The 20,435-nt window shown below is 36.9% G+C and overlaps 1 protein-coding gene across 3 annotated transcripts in view; it reads left to right on the forward strand.

The window, feature by feature from the left end:
- Positions 1 to 20,435, forward strand: part of Ten-a (Tenascin accessory) — a 505,103-nt gene that overhangs the window by 205,455 nt on the left and 279,213 nt on the right. For 2 of the 3 annotated variants that reach the window (XM_064132440.1, XM_064132430.1), the window contains 4 exons: positions 5,400 to 5,597; positions 5,723 to 5,893; positions 10,736 to 10,762; positions 14,218 to 14,394. In XM_064132440.1, coding sequence (XP_063988510.1) covers positions 5,400 to 5,597; positions 5,723 to 5,893; positions 10,736 to 10,762; positions 14,218 to 14,394 — 573 coding nt within the window. The remainder of the gene's footprint in view (positions 1 to 5,399; positions 5,598 to 5,722; positions 5,894 to 10,735; positions 10,763 to 14,217; positions 14,395 to 20,435) is intronic. The other variant, XM_064132422.1, reaches the window with a different exon arrangement.

The raw sequence follows: 20,435 nt of genomic DNA on the forward strand, positions 1-20,435 counted from the left end.
GGCCCCTTGTTATAAAAACATCAAGGGCACTCGAACCAATGGCAACAATGTGTGGCGTTTCGAGGAGGAACAATGGACGTTTATAGAAAATGAAGACTTTTTGATCAAAGAGATTAATGTGGTTGGACGGTACATTTTTTCGTTATATCACTCGCTAAGGATTGCACTTGTAACGCCCCAGGTCATTTCGCATTTCAATCCACTTTCTCCGAAAACAAAGGATGTTCCTGATATTGTCCTCCAGAGATGTCTTTGTAATGGCTACGGTTTTTTTTGTTATTGTGATTTCGTTATTACAATATCGTTCTGCAATTCTGAGACATCTGAACATGCGACTTGTTAAGGTTATTAATGTACTTGGTTGAAGATAGAAATTTTTCCATATGCGGAGAGAAATAATGAGGAAATATTACGGAACTCGCAAGTTTCATCACCAATTACGGAATCGATTGGGGAATTGTAGGTGATAGTATCGTAATTTTTCATAGCTGATAAAAGCTTCAGATAAAAATTACGAAACTTTCGAGAAATATTCTGTGGCAGTTCGGGATAGTTTTCTCAAACCGCATTTCGCTCCGGAAATTACGGAAGAGATAAGTATTTATTTTTTGGGACCAGTATTTTATTCAAATTTATGCTTGACTGATCTCAGTCAGATGAAATACGAGTGAACTCGACTTTTTAAAAACAAACTAACCAAAGATTCGATGCAAAACTTTTCGAAATTAATTTTTAGATTGCAAGTCCCCTAGAACATTAGCGATTAGAAATGTTCTTTTGCTCTTAATCCTAATATATTGTAATTTTTTATTCCTAAAATTATACAATGGTTCTTTAAAATTATTCATGCGACAGAGATTTGGAAAGAGTGTTTCTTATAAATATGAGATGAAGACGGAATGTAATGGGAATAGATGTTTCCCGGAAATATGAGGAGATCTGAATACAAATTCTTTGTTCCGCACGTTTTGTAAAGAAGCGACACGCTGAACGGGATAAAAAGGATATAGAAGATACACTGCGTGGAATGCTCCTCGTCACCTTTTGTGAAGTCGATGTTTGAATGGTAAATGTCTCAAGCACGCGTAGCAATACGTTCCGTCACTCACTTGGGATTATCAGTTCAAGTATTCACGGATGAGTAATTCTATTTTCATTTCAACGATAAAAATGAATTCCGCGTATCATTTCAATGGGAAAATGTAAGTAGATTCTATCAGATAACTTCGATTTCAACTTCTTGTGAGAAGACTTTATCGAAGAATTCTGTAATATCTTCATGAAAAAATTGAAGTTCTTTAGCAAAAGAGTAGCAATGAAAGGTTTGGCTACAGCATCTCAAAAATCCATGTATTGCTTTTTGTACTTATCTCACATCACTTTCAGTCATGATAACTATGTGACGATTGATCGAGCCAGGAATTGAACCTTGAATCGGTTTGCTGTGAGATTGGGATATGAATCTATATTTTAAGACTTTTATCAGTCATCCACAGACGTCATATATGAAACATGAATTTTAATTCAATTTTAGTTGTAGTTTTTACTGAATATTTCTCTCTGCATACAGTAGTTAATTCTTACGATCCTAACACCAATTTTGGGTGAAAGTAAAGGTCACCAGAATAACTCTGGTCATAAGTAATTTCTATCGCTGAAAATTCACATAAATTATGATATTTTCATTTTTCGACGTTCAAAACATTCGAATTTTATTCAAACCGTAGAAAACAATTGACATTTCATAAACCCTATTCCTTTCAACTGAATTTTGTCCAACTTTACTCACATTTTTTATTAGTAGATGCCCATAAAGTCCGACCAATTCCGCCTTAAATCCGGAATCCCCTCAAATTTATCAACACCGTCTGTCCTCTAAAACTAAACCACTAAATTCTCTATGAATGCTCTCAAAGATAACAATAACTACATGAACGCCCATACTTACCTCGAACCAAAAACAACCCCCCGCTCCTCCCCCATTTCCCCCCAAATTTTCAATCTCAGAATCCCCTGTGCGAAAAATCCCCACCCAAAAAATCTCTCCCAACCCGCACCATTTTATAAACACAACTGAGCGTTCAAAAAAACGAACTGCGTACCAGTGAAACACTTTGTCACCATGGAAACACGATCCCCACGGCAAATAAAATATCCGATGGCTTCGTACGGTAAGACCACCCACCGACCGTTTAGCCGTCAGACGAAGAAGCCGTTTTCGTGAAGAAATGCTCGTGGACTGGTTGGTGAGACTGTAGCAGTAAATTTTGAGGCAAAAGACTACCCCTCTCTTTCCATTCGTATACTTTTTCAAAGATAAATTGTGGGACTCGGTTACGTTGAAATGGAAAACGGAAGCTCCTTTGGAGGAGTCCATCGTGATAAAACGAAGTGATACGAAAGCGAATTATGTATAGAGAATGGGAGAGCCATAAGAGGCACTCAAAATCTGATTGAAGAAGCCCTGAAACAATCTCCGAAAAACCCCAAATCGAATTCATTTTTTTTCTCCCCCTCCCCTCTCTCGCACCCGGTTGGACGATAAATTCAATTGACAGGATGTATCTGACAAAAGTTTTCAAGACCATATGTATTAGAAAATTCGATATATCCGGAGCTTCTTTTTTTGTGGTCTAGAAGGCAAGGGTTGGAATCCGAGGAGGGACTGTCTAGGTGGGGTACTTTGAAAACAGACAGAGTTTCCGAGAGAATTCGCAGCGGAAGGAGAGAAAACCCATTGGGTTAAGTGTGGGGTAAAAGAGGCTGAGGGGTCATGAAGAGAAGAGGGCATAACACAATTACATGTGGGAGTTGATGCTGGGCTTGCTCTCAGCCTAGAGTGTTGGCCCTCCCAATGGTGGATGGGAAGATTGAATATGAAAGTTTAATGCGAGCAATATCACCGCCACTGGGTCTGCCCTACGGCCACTCTCTCCATAGTCTACATCTATATAAAGTCTCCACCATTGGTGTAGCCGAGCATCGTTTGGTTTTCCTTCATATGATTTTTGATATTTACTTATCCTCCTTGTTTCCACAGGTTGAGAAAACCTTTCTCAATTTTCCTTTTCCGTCCAGTGATACTTCAGACGTTTGATGATGCTTAAAGAATAAACCAGTTTCTCATTCCAATATTTTCTCATTTTTTTTCTGGAAAAATTTATTGACTCCTGAAATGTTGGAATAGAATCATAGAGAGGGGTGGGGTGCTTCAGGAGATTATGGGGTACAATAAAGTAACTTCGTATATTGTGAAAAATACGGTGATTGATATCCTCACAATGGAAGAAATCGAATGTCTTGGATTTCCGCTTCGAGATTGATTCGATAACGGGCCAAAACACAGCGGATGGTCGGGGTTTTGTTGCCGAAAGAAGTCACATTTACTTTGGAAATTTATAAATTATGCCCCGAGCTATTTATAAAACTTTCCTCATTAATTAGCAACGTGATTCAGTTCTCCCTCTACACTTTGGTACCGTTGGTTGTATTCCTGTGGGTGGCCCATCCTCTATTTTCATCCCTTTCAGGAGAATATCTCGTGAATATTCTTACCACCGGCTTACTCCCTTTGTTATCAGACGCGGAGAAAGGAAATTTAACAGAAAATTAGAACCTCCCCAAGTCCTCTTTTACTCATTCATGTCTAGTCAATTCTCTCGCCTTCTTCACCGCGGTGAAATTCTTTCATTAATTAATAACGGAAATAATCTTCACTCTGCTCATCTCTGGGTAAGCAGAGATGATTATCAGACTGATTCGTTTAATTCAATGGTAAATATTGAACGACTGAATCCAGATGATTTTGTCGTTTCTACACTGTGAATAACGCACGAGAATTTTCGTCTGAATTTACCCTGAAAATTCCGGAAATGTTCATCATTTCCCGATTTTCAGAACGCTTCGCCATTGAAAATTCAGACGTTCGTGAAAAACTCGAGCGGAATTCCATATTTATATTGCATTTTTCCCTGGAAATAAGCAGAAAACCAGAAAATTGTAGTACATGAGGAATTGAATTTGATTAAATGCGATTGACGGCAAAAAACATGAAATTTCCAATCTCATTGAAGATTAAATGTAATTTGATACCGAATATTCCTACTAGATAACAGATGTGCATAAATTAAGCCATTATTATCTTCATGCGAATTAAAATTTTAAAGTTTTACTGAACTTTCAGTGAAACCTGCAATTTCATGATGCAACTTCTAAATCGCATTTAGGGCCACTATCCTGGGAATTAATAACAAAATATCCATGAAATTCAATGTATTTTTACATCAACGCACCGGAATTAAAGGGGAATACAATCATTTTCTAAATCCTCTCTTTGTAATTATTTGTAATTTACTTAATTTGGTTGTAAATGAAACTCATACTAAGGAATCATATTTCAGGTTTCAGTACTGCTTTAACTCTACAATTACAGAGAACCACATTATCTTGAAGGTTCGACTAGAGAGTTTCTCGGAATTAATGAAATTTATCCCCCAAATTTCTACCGAATTACCACCAAAAATTGAGACCCTCCGAATTTTTCGGTGCCAGCTTTACAATTTTTTTCATGGTTCTGCTAAAGAATTAATGAGTTTACTACAATTTCTTCTCGCTAAACTCGAGTTTCCTCTCTTCTGTCGACTGGAACCCAGAAATTTGTCAGTTTGCGACTCATTTCTGAAGTTTCGCCTGACAATTCTTTCCTGACTTTTCTCCCCGAGTAGTTTGTCTACCATTTTTTTCATTCCCCAGGGTCTGTGCTGATACCTCCACAATCCTAGAATCGATTTGCTCGGTGCATCGACTTATCCCTACTCGGATCAGTCCAACGATCTATGACAAAGTCCTCTGGATTTGTAATGGTAAAGCCAGAGTCTACGCGTATCAAGTTGTTCTGGTGAATAGCTAACGCAACGGTTTGAGCACAGTAAAGGGGGATGATAGCCACGTTGAAGGGGGTAAATCTAGGTACTCTTGACATCACTCCAGAGGCTAGGGGAAATTGAATGGATGCATCATGTATGCACGCATGTACACGGATTTGTGGTGAAATGGTACTCGAAAAAAATGCGGAAACGAGGTCGTTCGCATTCGAGATATCCAAACATCCGATAACTGAGAAAAAGTCTTCTTCAATCAGTTGTTTTCTGCGAGAAATATTGTCATGAAATTAAATAAAGGGAATATTTAATCTTTAAAAATAGCATTTCTCGACTTTTGAAATACTTCTTGACTTGAGGGTCTTCATCTCCTCAAATCAAAAATATTTCGAAAAAGTTAGCATTACCATTTCAATCTCAATGACATCAAACAGTTTTGCTTCCTTCCCCCCAAATTTCCTATAAAATTTCACCCCCTTAATGTGCAATACTTCATAAATATGAATTGTCAATTTCCAGGGGATCGAGCATACAGAACAGGCTCAGATACCGAGGGTGCTGCAACTACCGACAATCCAACGACACCATTTCCAACTCCACCACCAACACTAACTCCAAATCATCGTCAAGCATCACCATTTCCCTTGGAGAGTACAAATTCTCGTAGACATCATTACAACGGCAGTGTATCCTCCGATCGTTCGCGAAACGGCAACGGTAATACTTCACCACTCCCCCAATAATGACAATGTTGTATCCCAACAACTCCATTATTTTTATTTTTTAACCAACCCTCCTCCCCCTATTTATTCTTTATTGATCGTTATTATTGCTGCTGGCAGGCGAGGCGATTTACGCGGCGCCCACCAAGAAAACCAGCAATGGGGGTGGTACACTAGGTCGTCGTACACGTCGAGGTCAACACAACAGCGCTTTGAGCTCTAGCTCAACTGCCAGCGATCGTTCTGAGACGATTTTCCCAGATGAACATTCCCGCATGCATCTCAACAATGGTACGTTCTTTTCATCAGACGACTGTCTACTGCACTCATACCTCCCATTCTTTTCTCTATTCTATCATCACGCATTACTGCTTCCAAGGCATTCCTCATACTCGTACTTTTATTTTTCATCATTCATGTGTTAAAATCATGCTGAGTCGATATACTCTCGCCCCAGAGACTGGAAAACACGAAAATTCGGATTATCCACCATCGCCTGATCATCCTTCGCTTGTTTTTCTCATCTTCATCGTCCAGTAACCGAATTATCCTGCAGGGAAATCTCCAACGCGATAAGTTAACGAGCTACACCGCCAATGCGATTAACAACGATAATGCATTTATTCGGTAATATTGAGCCTGGTCAAAAGTTGAATAGAGTTTGTCGAGAGGATAAGCAACTTTGTATCATCGAACACGATATTAACGAATACAACTATTTTGGCTGAACTGAGTTTGCCAGTAGGATCATGAAAGGAGATACCATCGAGACCTCCGACCGCCGATGACTTTCGTCTTCTCATCATTATATCGTAATTAGGGAACTCCCACAATAGTCGACTCGAAAATGGCCGTCAAACTTTGCACTTTGACGGATCTTCTGTCATCAGGATCAGCCCAAATGGTTTGATGTTTCAATTTTTCTCACAAGCTCAAATACTTCTCTTTCACTGGCGTCAGTTGGTGGTATTCTCTGTCCCCTTCTGTTTGCCTCCTTCGCTATACTATACTGAACGTGTATGGCGTAACCGAGTTAGTAGTTACTCGTGGCCCAGCTAGTTAGCGAAGCTCACTGTAAAGTTAACGGACAGTACTATATTGTTTTGGAGTGAGTGGAGCTTGAGCCCAGCCGAGAGTATTTAGGCCTGGGGACACCCTCTATATTCCATGGTGGAGTACTGAAGCTGTATCCTGTACCCCATCCTCTCATCCCCCTTCAACTCTTACTCACCCCTCGCCGTGGTTAACGCAGTTTTGAAACCACGAAATGAGAAAGTGTATGGAAGCTTTGTTGGTGACCTGTTCCTTCACTCACTGGGTTCTACGGACTGTGGTGGTCCACATAACTTTTTAATGAACTGACTAGTGGATCTCGTTTCATAGGGGGTCTAATAAACGTCTCCCAGTCAGAATAGTTCACTGGTAGGGAGTACCAAATTTTTGGACTAATCGAAAGGTACTTTCTGCTCAGGATCAAATGATGAAATTGTCAACATCTTGGATCCAGTGGGAATGGGGAATGTCTAGCAAATATGGATCAGAATGATTTGTTGTTGGTTAGAGTGATGATGGAGATTAGCTATTGTTGGATAATGAACTTGGGTTGAAGTGCAGCATCCAAATGGTTATGACAAGGTTCATTAAGTTGAGTCGATAGTTGTGAGGCAGGTGCAACAACGGGAAAGAGTCTACATGTTCATCCAGGATTTGTCAACTGAAAAGAATGGATTAGTTATCACAAACAAATGGATTTTGGTCGTAGGTTGAGGCTCATTTGAATATATATTTAAGTCTCCTTGTTTGACTTGACATTGGGCTTTCAATTAAGCCATTCGTTGACGATCAACGAATATTCATTTGAGCTCTTTCACTTCTACTATTCATTAATTGTAGACGGATTTAGTTGGGAATAAATAAATCGATCGATTAGTGAAGTCTGGAAGTACTAAATCTGTCACATCACACAAACACTTTTCATACCACGATTTCTGCTCTAGAATTATTCCGTTGGTATTAGTGAACAAGACCGAATGGTTGAATCAGAGAATAGTCGCTCCATTTTACAAAATATTTCTCTCAGTCTATTCACTGGAGTCGAGGTATTATTGTAACCAAAAATTCATGTTTGCACTCCCTCGAATTCTCTAGGACGACCAAGAAACGTTATCTAGTGCTACTCAACTGCAGAATTCTCGAAAATTCATAACCACTTGACTATTTGACGTTGCGAAATCCCCTCTGTTCACGGTTGACGATGATACTGTGTCATAATAGAGTAAATGTGGTTCATTTCCTAAGGGCTGAGGGTCTCCGAGGCTCGTTGAAATTAACAGGATCGGCCGAGCGGTAATTCCCGCTCCAAATCTCCGATGGGATATTGCTCGTCGGAATGTCCCTGTGGTCTAATGGCTGGGATGTCGCGGCATCTATTAGCAAATGGTTCCCAACGGTCAGGAGTTTGCCCGTGTTAACCCTAGTGCACAACCGCTACACGTCTGGCCGTTTGGAGAGTGCCTAGAAACGCCTTATCCACTCACCGAAAACTGCCACCCTGTCTCGACAATATTGAAATAGCATCGGACTTGGCAATAGTGCTACCGAACCCTGAGGAATCCCTTATTCTCTCGATGCATTCTATTTACTCAGTCACGGGTGAATTCCGTGTTACTACCTATCAAATGAAAGTAAATTTATCCAGACAATTTACGGTATTTCTGGACAATTTTCCAAATTTTCCGGGTCTTAATCGCAAGTGTGGATGGAATGTCTTCAGTTCAATTTGGGAATTAATTTTTTTCTTTTAGGTTTTATTAGTTAATGGGATTATTTTGAAATCATTACAAATGAATTGAAAGTAGTTTCGAAAGATTTTAATTTAAATTCGTGTAACTTTTTATTGATTAATTTTTCATTAATTTTGCATAGAGTTTCCATCGATTGTTATGAAGAATTGGCTTCAGGGCTCTCCTCATTCATAATTTACATTTTTGGTTTCACATTGAGAATAAATAGTTGGGGAAAGAGATTGGAAAATGATAAAGGATTTAATCCATAGCTCCATATATTTTCGTCACTTGTATGCGAAATGGAATTTAAATTGACAAAAAATAGATTACAATTAGTTTATAACAATTTCCAAGACGAAATATTGTCATCTTTTAAAGGTTTTTTGAATTGTTTTATTAAGCGGAATGAAAAATCTTCTGTGTGGTACGGTAACAGACAATTTTGAAGTCATCAAAAGATTTCTGTGTTTAGATAATTATAAATTGAAAATTTGAAAATTATCCGAGTATCGGGCTTATCTGTGAAAGATTCTGTCAATCTTTACAGTAAATTTTCGGTTTGATCAAAAACTCATTAATTTGGTCGTTCTCACTCGCTCAGTGTCGACCTTGGATAAATCAAAAAATATATTAACGAGAATGTTCCCTTTCTCGCTTCACTCGAAAAAAAAAGAAACGAAAATTCAAAGTTCTGATTATTCCATGGAATTTCCAATAGCCAAAATTGTAACAGTTCACCAATGGTCATGGCACCATATTTCCCAAAATACATATTGCCTCTATTTTAGAATTAATCACATTTTTCAGTTGTTAGAGGTGAACTGGCGCATGTTCATCAATACTCATAATAAAATCATTCAGACGTTTCAGTGAAATTCTCTTTTCACCGGTTCAATTTACAATGATTCGACGAACCGTTAAACCAGAACGATACCACCCGAGATCTCCTCGGTAGCAATATATCACCGGGAATAATTCATATTTACATGAATATTGAATATGTATTTCTGGAGTGAAAGCGTTAGTCCATTAAATCCAATTACCAATGCCAACCGCTAACCGCATCAAGTCACTGTCGGCCACCTTCCAATTCTGGGTCTGCGTCTGACTCTAAACCGATTTCACTACTTGCACTTCAGCCTCTTTTGCCTCTCCCGAATGGTAATCGGAAAATAAAATATGAGGGAGTCGATGTGAAATAAATGGTTTTATCAACGGATGACCGTCAATATTTTTCACACAATTGCGTTTCAATGTCAGTAGAATGATAATAAAAAAATTGTACATCAAACATTCGTTTTTATCAGCAAAAAACAGGGTAGATTTGTTGGCGTGTGTAAATCGAGGATTATGAGGGGCAATAACATAATTTTTTATTCACATCGAGGGGTAATAAACGATGGTGATATCGACTATCCAATTATGCATTACATGTGCTTTCCCAGTTTCGAATCCTCGGGCGGGAGCCGAGAATTGTGTCCGATATAACTGAAACGAATGTCCATGTACATTTATTGTACTATAACAGTGAATTGTGGGGGAGGGGGTTTTTGGCTAGGTTAAAGTTATCCCAGATACGTGGATGGACACGGCTGCTGTCGACAGAAATACATTGCCACGTTTCACCGCTACGATTTAATTAAACTATTACTATTACGTTGGTACATTGTTAAATTAGAGAGTCATCAGTATTCGTATGTATATTGTCATATTTCATGGTTTTTTTTCTTTTTATCCTATCATTGGAATTCATCTTCCTCAATTTCACCGCTGTTTCGATGGTCATTATTGTCAAGTTAATAATAGATTACGTGGTTTTAGCACTGGGGATTTTATTCTAGTAATTGATGCACATATTTGTATTATGATACACTGATGAAATGATTTATTTCATAATAAGACTATTCATTAACTATTAACAAATGGTATGAGAAAAATTGTGCTTGAGACTTTCAAAACATTTTTTTTATTCATGATTTTATGAAAATTCCGAAGCTTTCAAAGAGTTCCCTGATAAATTCGGTGAATTAAAAAAATCTTAGTTTTCATATTTGAAAAATTAACCTTGGACAAACAACTCAAAATCCCATCAAAGTTAGTTCTTCTCAAATTCAATTTAAAGTATTCTCTGGTACATTCCTCTAATATTATTCACGTGTAAAGTTTAACATGACAAAATAAATATTTGTTAATAGTTAAAGAGTGAACATCCGGTGAGACTAAATAAACTCGAGCCTCCAGGCAAATTCATTTGCTTACAGCAACTAATCGTTTCTATCAGTGTATTTGATGTATTCGGGCAGCACTGCACTAATGCTTATTTTCTGCACATTCGGGACGCAAACAGGTTTATTTAACCCTCACTTCCTGGCAGGTACGTACGTACCATTTTGAGCACTTCATCTTTTACGAAAGGGAACATGTTCACAACAAAATATTATTCTATCTATGAAATTAGTTCCAGTCCAATCCATTTCTGACATCTCCAAACCAAATGTTTATATAAATTTTTATTTAAAAAATATTTATTTGGCAGAATTGTATTTTTTTCCTGTGAACGCAAAAAACCCTCAGGAAATTTCTTGTAGGAAAATTCTCTGAACAACCTCCATTATCAATTTTAATTAGTAAATTCAAATAATATTGTGCGAAGGGTAAGTTTTTAATTAATTTTTTTTTGTAGAAAGACAAGAACAAAAACAGATTAGCGTGTTATATCGCTAAAAGGCGTCCCCCCCCCTCCGCCGCTACCTAGCCTCATCCACTATTTGTTATTACTGTTAATATTATCATTATTTTTTTTGTGTTAGTTAAAAAATATAGAAGTTATTTTCAATGTCAGAAATAGAGTTTTCAAAAAATTATTCTAATGGAGGAAGATTATTTTAATAAATGATAAAATGAATGAAATTCTTTCAATATCCCAAATACCCTTTCCCACATTTATTTATAAGCAAATAGTTGATTTCTATTGATTGTTCATTCTGGGAAATTTCTGAGTGATGTTATATAGTTTGTTAGACAATAATTGCACCAGTTTCTGCACTGTTGATAGGGACTCAACTGAGAGCCATTGCAATTCAGCAAATTAGTCCATACGTATCATTATGTGTGATTATTTGCAATTAAAGTTCAATGACATGCAGAAACACACTGAGTTAAAGTTTCTGTTGTAACAAGCGGAATAATTTGAAATGATTCTGGCAAATCACGCCGTTCCATGACCCCTCGATTCACGGAGGTGCGCTGATATTGGCAACGGTGTCGATTTAACAGATTAATGGTCACGTTACTCGGAAATGTTTTGGATGATAGGTGAAACGTACAGAGTATAGAGTCTAGGAAAACAGTGTACTGATGGGAGAATCGATGATTACAAACGGTTCAGTAATTATCAAGGAATATCATATATTGAGAGAATAGGTTAGCACCAATTTCCTCAAATACCAGGATAAATTTTATTAAATTACCATCACCTCATCAAAATCATTTGATCACTTTTTGATCCATCGTCAGGTCTAGTTTGATGGGACTTTGATTTGAACCCGAGCTGATTTTTCACTCAGGAGGTCATTCGACGGTATCAAAAGGGTGCCAACGTTTAATAAACAAGTAAAACTCTTCTGTCCTAACAAAAATTCTTCTATTGATGACAAATAATCTTCTTTCAACCTCATTATTCTATGTAAATAAAATTCTAGCTAAAAAACAATTATTTCATTCGGACGCACTAAAAAAAATTTATGTGGCGACACCAGAATTGTTGGTTTATGTTACAAAAAACAGATTTCGAATTTACCGTGGAAAATCCTGGATTTTACAAAAAAAATTTGGGGATAGTTCATCATTTTTTCCATGTACGTCAATACGAATCCATTTTATCATATTCCAGAAAATTTATTTCTGAACTTTATCGTGAATTTCTCTCTTGGAACATTAATAGAATTGCATTATTGATCAAGTGACCCAGTTCAGTTAAAAATTATTGTGAATTTTGCCATGTGATTCGGTGAGGTTTTCAGTGAATATTCACAGTAGTGGACAGTTTTAATCTGCCTATTTCATCGGTGTTGGAACCTGAATGTGAGAGAAACTACGTAGGCTAAGCTAACTTCCATTATCGAATATCAGAGAGTTACCAAGAGAGGGGGAGTAAGTTACGTTGGCGAAAGCCCACGATAGACCACTGGGTTTGTACTTAACGTTGATTTACAGTAATGCGCTGTACAACATTAACAATCTGTAATGGTTATATATTGGTCTAATTGTATATACATGGACTTGGTGTCGAAATCCATTGGATTTATATCGCGTCTATAGGAATGGAGAAACGAATAAAAATAACATTTAATTGGGACTTACCAAGACTTTATTTACAAAAATGAGCGAATGATTTGCGGCAGTTATTTTTACGCTGATTAAAAATGCGCAAATTTAGAGTGAAGTGGACCCTCTGGACTCTTACAGACTCTTTTAAATAAATTATCGATTTAGTTCCGTCTGCGCCAAAATCTAAAATAGTCAATGAAAACATTGTCAAATTACCGTATTTTGTTGGTTGAATTAATCTCCAATTTGGCTCGCGATTTTTCACCTCATTAGTTTATCTCAAAACGACACTCCATGTTTTTGATAAATTTTTCTTTCTTACTAGATTATTTTCAAATTCACTCGAAATGCCACGACCAGAAAATCCGAGTTTTCTGAGACTTGACTTTCAGGGAAAAATGTTCCAACAATTTCGTATTCTATCCGGTAATTGACCCGACAATTAACTGGACATTTCAGATTTTTTTCCCGCAGTCTTCGAATATTAATTCGCTGACGAAAGAAAAGCGTGCGCACGAATATTCAATTATCTATGTTAAATTCGGAAATAGTCCTGGAATATTCACTTGGCAGCTGATTTCGACCTCAAGCACTCTAAAACTTAATTTAGTAATTTATGACTGTCGTCGGGTATCGGTCGCTAAAGTATTTTTGGGCATCCAATTTGGTATCAATGTTCGTTTATATAAACGTATCCCGAACTTAATGGCTTTACTCATATTTACGGCAGGACCTGAAGTCACAATTATCCTCCACAAAGAAAAGTTTTTCAAAAAAATTTATCTATTTGAAGAACTTTGAAGAAATAATTATTAGTACAAATGTACATGATATCGGTCTCGTTATGACGATGACTATTCTTAATATTGAACTATGTAAAAGAGTGAATTTGTTTGTAAATTTATTTCCTAAATGTCACAGTGTATCCTGCGAGTCACTAGTTTATCTATTGCATTCATTAAAAAAGCAGATGCCTCAATTACTTTTTGCAGCTTTTTTCCGTTATTGAATATATATTATAATAATATATAATATAATATATATAGTATATAATATATGACTTATACATAATCAATTTAATTCGACAAGAAATGGCTCCAAATGGGATCGAACCCCGAGTTTTTGAGTTATGAACATGAGAAGATTTGAATAATTTAAATTTTCAACAAATTATTTCCAACGAAAAATGAAGGGTCATGAAGACCTTCAATTTACAAGAATATAAATTAAGATTCCAGCATTACATTGGCAGTGTAAATAAATCTTATCCTCACATTTCAACCCTTTAAATACTATTCAAAAAAACTTTGCAGTTGAGACCCAGAGAATTATGTACCATTTTCAATTTAATAGCAAACGATTCATCAGTACTTTATCTCTCGTGTGTACGTTAAATAGTCTGAAACTGTCTATCAACTGGTCGGTTTCCCCTAGATCGACGAAAAATCAAAGAAACAATGTATTTGTTTGTATTCTACATATCGTTTCCTCTTTCTCCAGATAACGGCAGAGATTCACCCCCCGAGCCAGCACCCCCAGAAGTACCCCCTCGTGGCCCATCACTCCTGGCAACTCATACAATTCGTGTTGCTCAACAAAGTAGAAACGGATGTCCACCAAATGCAGGTGGTAATTTCAATCTACAGTCAGAGGATGTACAGTCAGAGCCATACTCGGGTGAGCAAAATTCATTATCTCATAAAATCTCCAAATACAAGATTTCAGTTCACTTAAAAGGATTTTCACAATTTAATGCATGTAGCATAACATTGTTCGTAGTTGTGAGGGTAACCAACCTGAAACGAAAACCAAAACGCAGTTGGTGGAAAAGCGCTCGGGGTTTTGAAATCCGTTTAATCTAATGGAGTGTGGAGCATATGAGAGTCGGCGTTAGAAGCCCTACACCGAATTAATTCGATGTAATTATATGTGTGTACAGTATAATTCCGGTTCCCGTTATTCCCCCGTAAATATCATCATTGCATTATCAATAATGCAATAATCACATTTCACATTTACTCGGGCATCAACCGGCAGAAATATAAATGCCCTTCGCAAACTTCCATTTTGCAATCGCGTGGAGCTTGAATTATTCTTTAAATTATTTTAAAGTTTGAAAGGTGATGAGTCCATTCTTAACTGAGTTTTTCATCTGCTGATATTGGAAAATTAAGTGATAGGGATTAAATCTCAAATATTGAGGAGTGAAAGACGGTCAAGAGAATTAAGCTATGAAATTGTCTCAATGTTCAGGTGCCATCAGAGAGCGAGTTGTTCTCTCTAGAGGGGGTTAAAATTGATACGACCTTCAATCAATATTATTCTTCATCTTCAATTCAAAATGTACCAGAGATAAATACGCAATTGCATTTTTCTGTAATTTCTTCGACACTTCGTGGTATCTCTTGCACTGGAGAATTAATTAAAACGAAGCTGGGAATGATAATCGCTTGAAGGCCGAAATTGTTATACTCGCAGACACCAATTCCAGTTTTGCATTTTTAATTAACATTTCTCATAAAATATACAATGGTATATATCAATCTCAAGTTGATTAAGAACTTGATTATCACATTTAACTGCATTTAGAGTGAATCAAAAAATGACAAAAATCGTGGAGGGCCTTTCAAACTAGATCCATCCCTTACAATCTCTTTTAAAAACTTCCGGGTTCAACAAGACGTTGCCGAATCTATCCTTCGAAATTTTAAGATTTCTAACTCGCAAGTACAGAATCAATTTTGTAGCAGGGAAATATAAAAGATATTCGATTCATCGGGGGGTCTTATTCATGACCTGAATCATGAGCCTGAGTCATGAAAAGCTCTGTCAAGCGTCACACAAGGGTTCAAAGTGTCATGAGAAAAATTTTCATTTACAGATAAAATTTTTCCCCGAGTTACGAAAAACTTCAAGTTCGTTTCATTATTGTTGTCTGACAGACACTTTGCTCCACAAATAACCGACTTTTCACGTAATTTTTATTGAGCTTTTCTCAAACAAAATCATAGCTTATATATTCTAACCACAAATAATGTTTTTCTCCAACGTACACATTAGCTTCGTCTTATCAGCACCTTTTTCTCAACTATCTTCGTACCCTCCACACGATTCAATCCCAAATTTTCATAAAAGTGTCACAAGGGTGCTAAAAACCGACCCCAAGCTCACAATATCAAAACCGGTCCATTCCCCCGAAAAGACCTCTCCGACTGCCTTTCACTACCAAAGAGCCCTTACGAACCTCCAACTATACACAGGTATTATCATCCAGGGATCCTCGCCTTCTCTCGTATTTTTGCATAACCACAAATTAGAAATAATTACTGTTACACCCACGGGAAGTGGCACCATACCATGACAAAGATAACCACTGCAATTTGAACAGTCCCACTGAGATCTGGTCTCTCCACGAATAAACCCACGAGTGGATTCCACAAAGAGAGTTTCATTGATGCCATATCCTCAAGAACACCAATGGCCCTAATGATACGAAATGGTGTATTGTTGTTGACTTTCATAACTTGCCCACTATGTCCCTTTCAAGCAACTGAAATTCTGAGAAGCTGAAGAAGAAGTAGCCCATTATATTTGCTTTTTATATAATCTTTTATGGTGAGTGCTACTCAAGCATCGTAAAGCGATGGAAACTCACCGAAGAGTATAATGTCCAGTGTGTGCCCTCCCAGGAAAAGACTGACTGAGGAATCGAGCGAGGTATATCCAGGACGTTTGTTGAGGGATAGGCAATGGGCACATCCATTAAACCTTGTAACGATGGAAAACAATGGCGAATGGAAAAAAAAGGGAGAGAAAACCAGCGAGAAATTCAATTACATTACGAGACGTTTTTCCGGAGGCCATTAAGGGATTAGAATCGAGGAACCAGTTCATGGTGACCAGTCACGACAATGAAACCAGTCTTTATCGTTTATCCATGGAATCAATGGGTGAATCGGATAAATGTCCACCGTAACATGCGAACTCACGAGATTATCAGACTCTAATTTTTGGTTTATTCGATTTTCATTGAAATTTCAATTGGATGAAGTTTAGTTTAGTCTTTTATTTTTCAGTGGAAATTGTCTGGTGAATAATTGCTTGCGGGATTTCAGATGATGAGGCTGTGTTTATGATCATAATTAAAATGCCATCAAGTGGATGACATAGAGTGCTATTGACAACGATAATTATGATAGCAGATGTTTGTGATAAGTCATTTGGTCCTTGTGGATTTTGTAGGGTTTTAGGAGCGGAGACAATATCATCAAGTGGGTGGACAGGGATGGGGAGGAGGGGGTGGTGCTGCCTTTGATCTTGAAAAAGCTCGGGAACTTCATTTATGTTTGATATATTCTCGGGACGGCACTCTCGTTACATTGAAAATAATTATTTCATGACTGACAGTCGTAGGGAATACATTGTTGCAGTTTGCGGATGGTAGAATGGGGGTGACCGCAATGAAAGCGTGAGAGGACTGCAGAGGGAATAGAATAAAAGAGTTTTTTTTATGGGAAAATTATTTTGTTGAGGGATGAATCCAAATTTAGAGGAACGATTTTTTTGGCGACACTTCAATTACAGTGAATAAGTTAACTAATAACAAATGAATTATTGAACGATCTCATTTTTTTCTTCTGTTGTTTTGAGGGATAAGATTTTAACATATTCGTGATAAAAGTTTTAGAATTTTTGGAGGATATTTTTTTGAAAAACGAGACGATTTTAAATTGAAGTGACATTCATGAGGCAGTACTGGTATTGATAAATCTTCATCATATGCAATAAAGAATTTTTTGTAGTCTTATCAGTCCATGAAAAAATAAAAATGAGAATAGTTTCGTGGGAGGATAATTTTATTAATTTCAGGAATATTTATTTTTTGAAGACAGCTCATGATTTGTTTTTTTTACAGATGTTTTTAAAGATTTAACTATATTGAATAAACATGGTATTTGTCTGGAATGAAGAAAATATTTGTTTTCGAATTTTTTACGGCGACATTTTCATATATTTTATGACAGAATGTCGAAAGTATGTTTCACCTATGTTTCATGAGTTATGTGAAAAAAGATCGTATAAACTTAATACAGGAAACTCGAAATCTGCACGATTCGAGCGTTCTAGGATTACTTTCATCTATTTTTACGATTATCCTTTTTACTTTAGAATATACGGATTTTTTTCCATAGGACTTGTCATAATTATTGCATACTTGGATATGATGAAATTTTCTTAATCATATTTATAATTAGTAAGTGAATTCAACTTCTGTAATTTTTACTAAATGTTTCTCTCCGTGTAATTTTTATTAGCCCTTTTCTCTCCGAATAAAATTCAACCGAATTATTTTCCCGACTACAAAATTTCGTTAAAATCGTCATAATCTTCTCTCGAGTGAAATTTCCGAGAACTCGGAGGTGTAAGCCGGGCTTATATATCATACCCGATGTACACTACAGATGTGTACATTGCGTACTTTGCATTTTGATAGATAACATCATTCCACCAATACCGCTTCCTCTGTTTACACCGTAACAAATGGGTCGTCTAAACAGTCTTACGTTAGTCCGCGAGAATGATGAACACGAGCCTAAACATGACCAATCGATAAAGAAACTCTCCAATTTCTCCCACCCAAAATAGAAACTTTTTGGAATACTCTCTCCACCGTTATTCACTAATATCTCCTAAATATTATCGTTTCCCCTCACTTTCCCACTTCGCCCATTTCCACTCGCAATGTTGTAAACCACTTGAACCGAAAAATTACAATAAAAATTTTCAAGTTTATTTTCCATCTGCATGATGTATTTTAATCGCATCACTAGCTCACGAATACGAATAAAAAAACGCAAACGAAGAAGAGAAGCAAATGTTGACTCACCGTATGGCGTTTACGAAAATTTAGCACAACGTCGAGAGACGCGAGAAAGATATATTGCTGCGATGATGGTTATACGGTGATGAAAATTTTATTAGTATAATCGTCATATTAGCGCCAACATTTCGCGGCACGCACGGTACAATGAACATACCACCCTCCCCATCACCACCACACGGTGACAGTGTATTCCTGTTTCTTGTGAATTCAACGCACGCATTATATCAATTATCGTAGCACTAATTATTATTCATTAATGTTTGTTCACACGTGAGAGGGTGGAATTGTTAGTTTTTATTTTTCTTTTCATTTGTGCTTTATTGTTAGATCGTGAACTTGGATTACTTTGATGCTTGAACAACGAGCCGTGAGCTCGGTATGAGGCAGTTAGAGGGGGTGGAGGAGGAGGAGGTCAGAAGCTTTTGTGACCCTCGCACTGTTGCCTCTCACATCACAAGCACCGATTTCACCTGTCGCTCCTATCGACGGCTTCTTTTTTTCCCTCGATTTATCGGCAAAAGTTTACGATCCTCGTCACGGCGCTATAAAAAGTGAAAACATGGGGCCTGCTAGCAAATGAAACGAGCCAAGCCATATACACCAGACTATGTACGTGAAGAGAGACAATGAGTGAGACAGAGAGATACTGTCCAATGAGAGTTTCGTTGGATTTAACGACTGTGCCCCATATTCCTTTCACTGACGTACCCTCTGACATTGTGTGTGTGGACCATTTCATTAATCCCATGGATACCGTATTTCTTGGTTGGAATATAAACGACAGTATTGATTTTTGATTTTATGTTGTGTGTAAGGTGTATGAGTAATAATCTTAAGCTTGTGTTGCTCGTCTATTGCTGAGGGAGGAGATGAGATTTTAGGGGATGAACACGATATTAGGCCATTGATATTAACTAAACGGGGGTAGTGGCGAGACGACTTAAGAATTTATCCAATGGCTCAATCGGATTTAACTCGTATGTCGAGAGAGGAATTTGGGATTTAATTTAATTTAAATTGTCCTCTCCTTTGTCGATAATAAATTTCATATCATTTGAACGAATTTCTCATAATTAATCTTTCAATTTATCAAATATTAATTTACTACCAAATGTTTAAGTTCTGTTTGTATTTAAATGTGATTGAGACAATAATGTGACGAAAAATGATAAGAAAATCATGAATATTTCATAGTTTCTGCACTGAGACAAAAATATCGTAGGCTTTCTAAAATATATGTCGTTGGATACATATTCTTTCGTATAAAAATAGAATTCTATTGTTTCATCGTTTTAATTCTTAATTTTCTCAGTGGATTTTCAATAGACCCCAGATAATGAAATATTCCATTGATTATGGATCATTATTTCATTAAAAATATCTAATTACCTACGATTCCATTAATAACACCTACAATAAATATTCAGGGGATACGAATTAATATACGATAAATTCGAACCCTCGTTTGATCGCAGCATGGGGTTCATGTTTGGAACCCTTAGAATCAAGGATTGAAGAACACAGTTTAATCAGGCAATCTTCTAAAAATGCCAACATATCTCATTACTCCAATCAATTACTCCATTAGCCCTATAAGTAAGATCGAGCGATTGAGTCAAAAAATCATCGTTCCATTTTACTAAATTTATCTCTCAGTGAATTTCATCTGAATTAAATGAATCACCCTATTTGCGGGCGACTAGAAACTTGGTATCATGCGATTCCATTGAAATATTAAGCACAATTATCTCTAAAAAATGTGCATTGCAGAGTATCCGAGCTTCCGGCAGGCACTCGGGAGCCCTAAGTGTTTCATATTTTCCCACGTCGAAAT

This window comes from Diachasmimorpha longicaudata, chromosome 1 (genome assembly GCF_034640455.1).
Source record: "Diachasmimorpha longicaudata isolate KC_UGA_2023 chromosome 1, iyDiaLong2, whole genome shotgun sequence".
NCBI classification, from domain to species: Eukaryota; Metazoa; Arthropoda; class Insecta; order Hymenoptera; family Braconidae; genus Diachasmimorpha; species Diachasmimorpha longicaudata.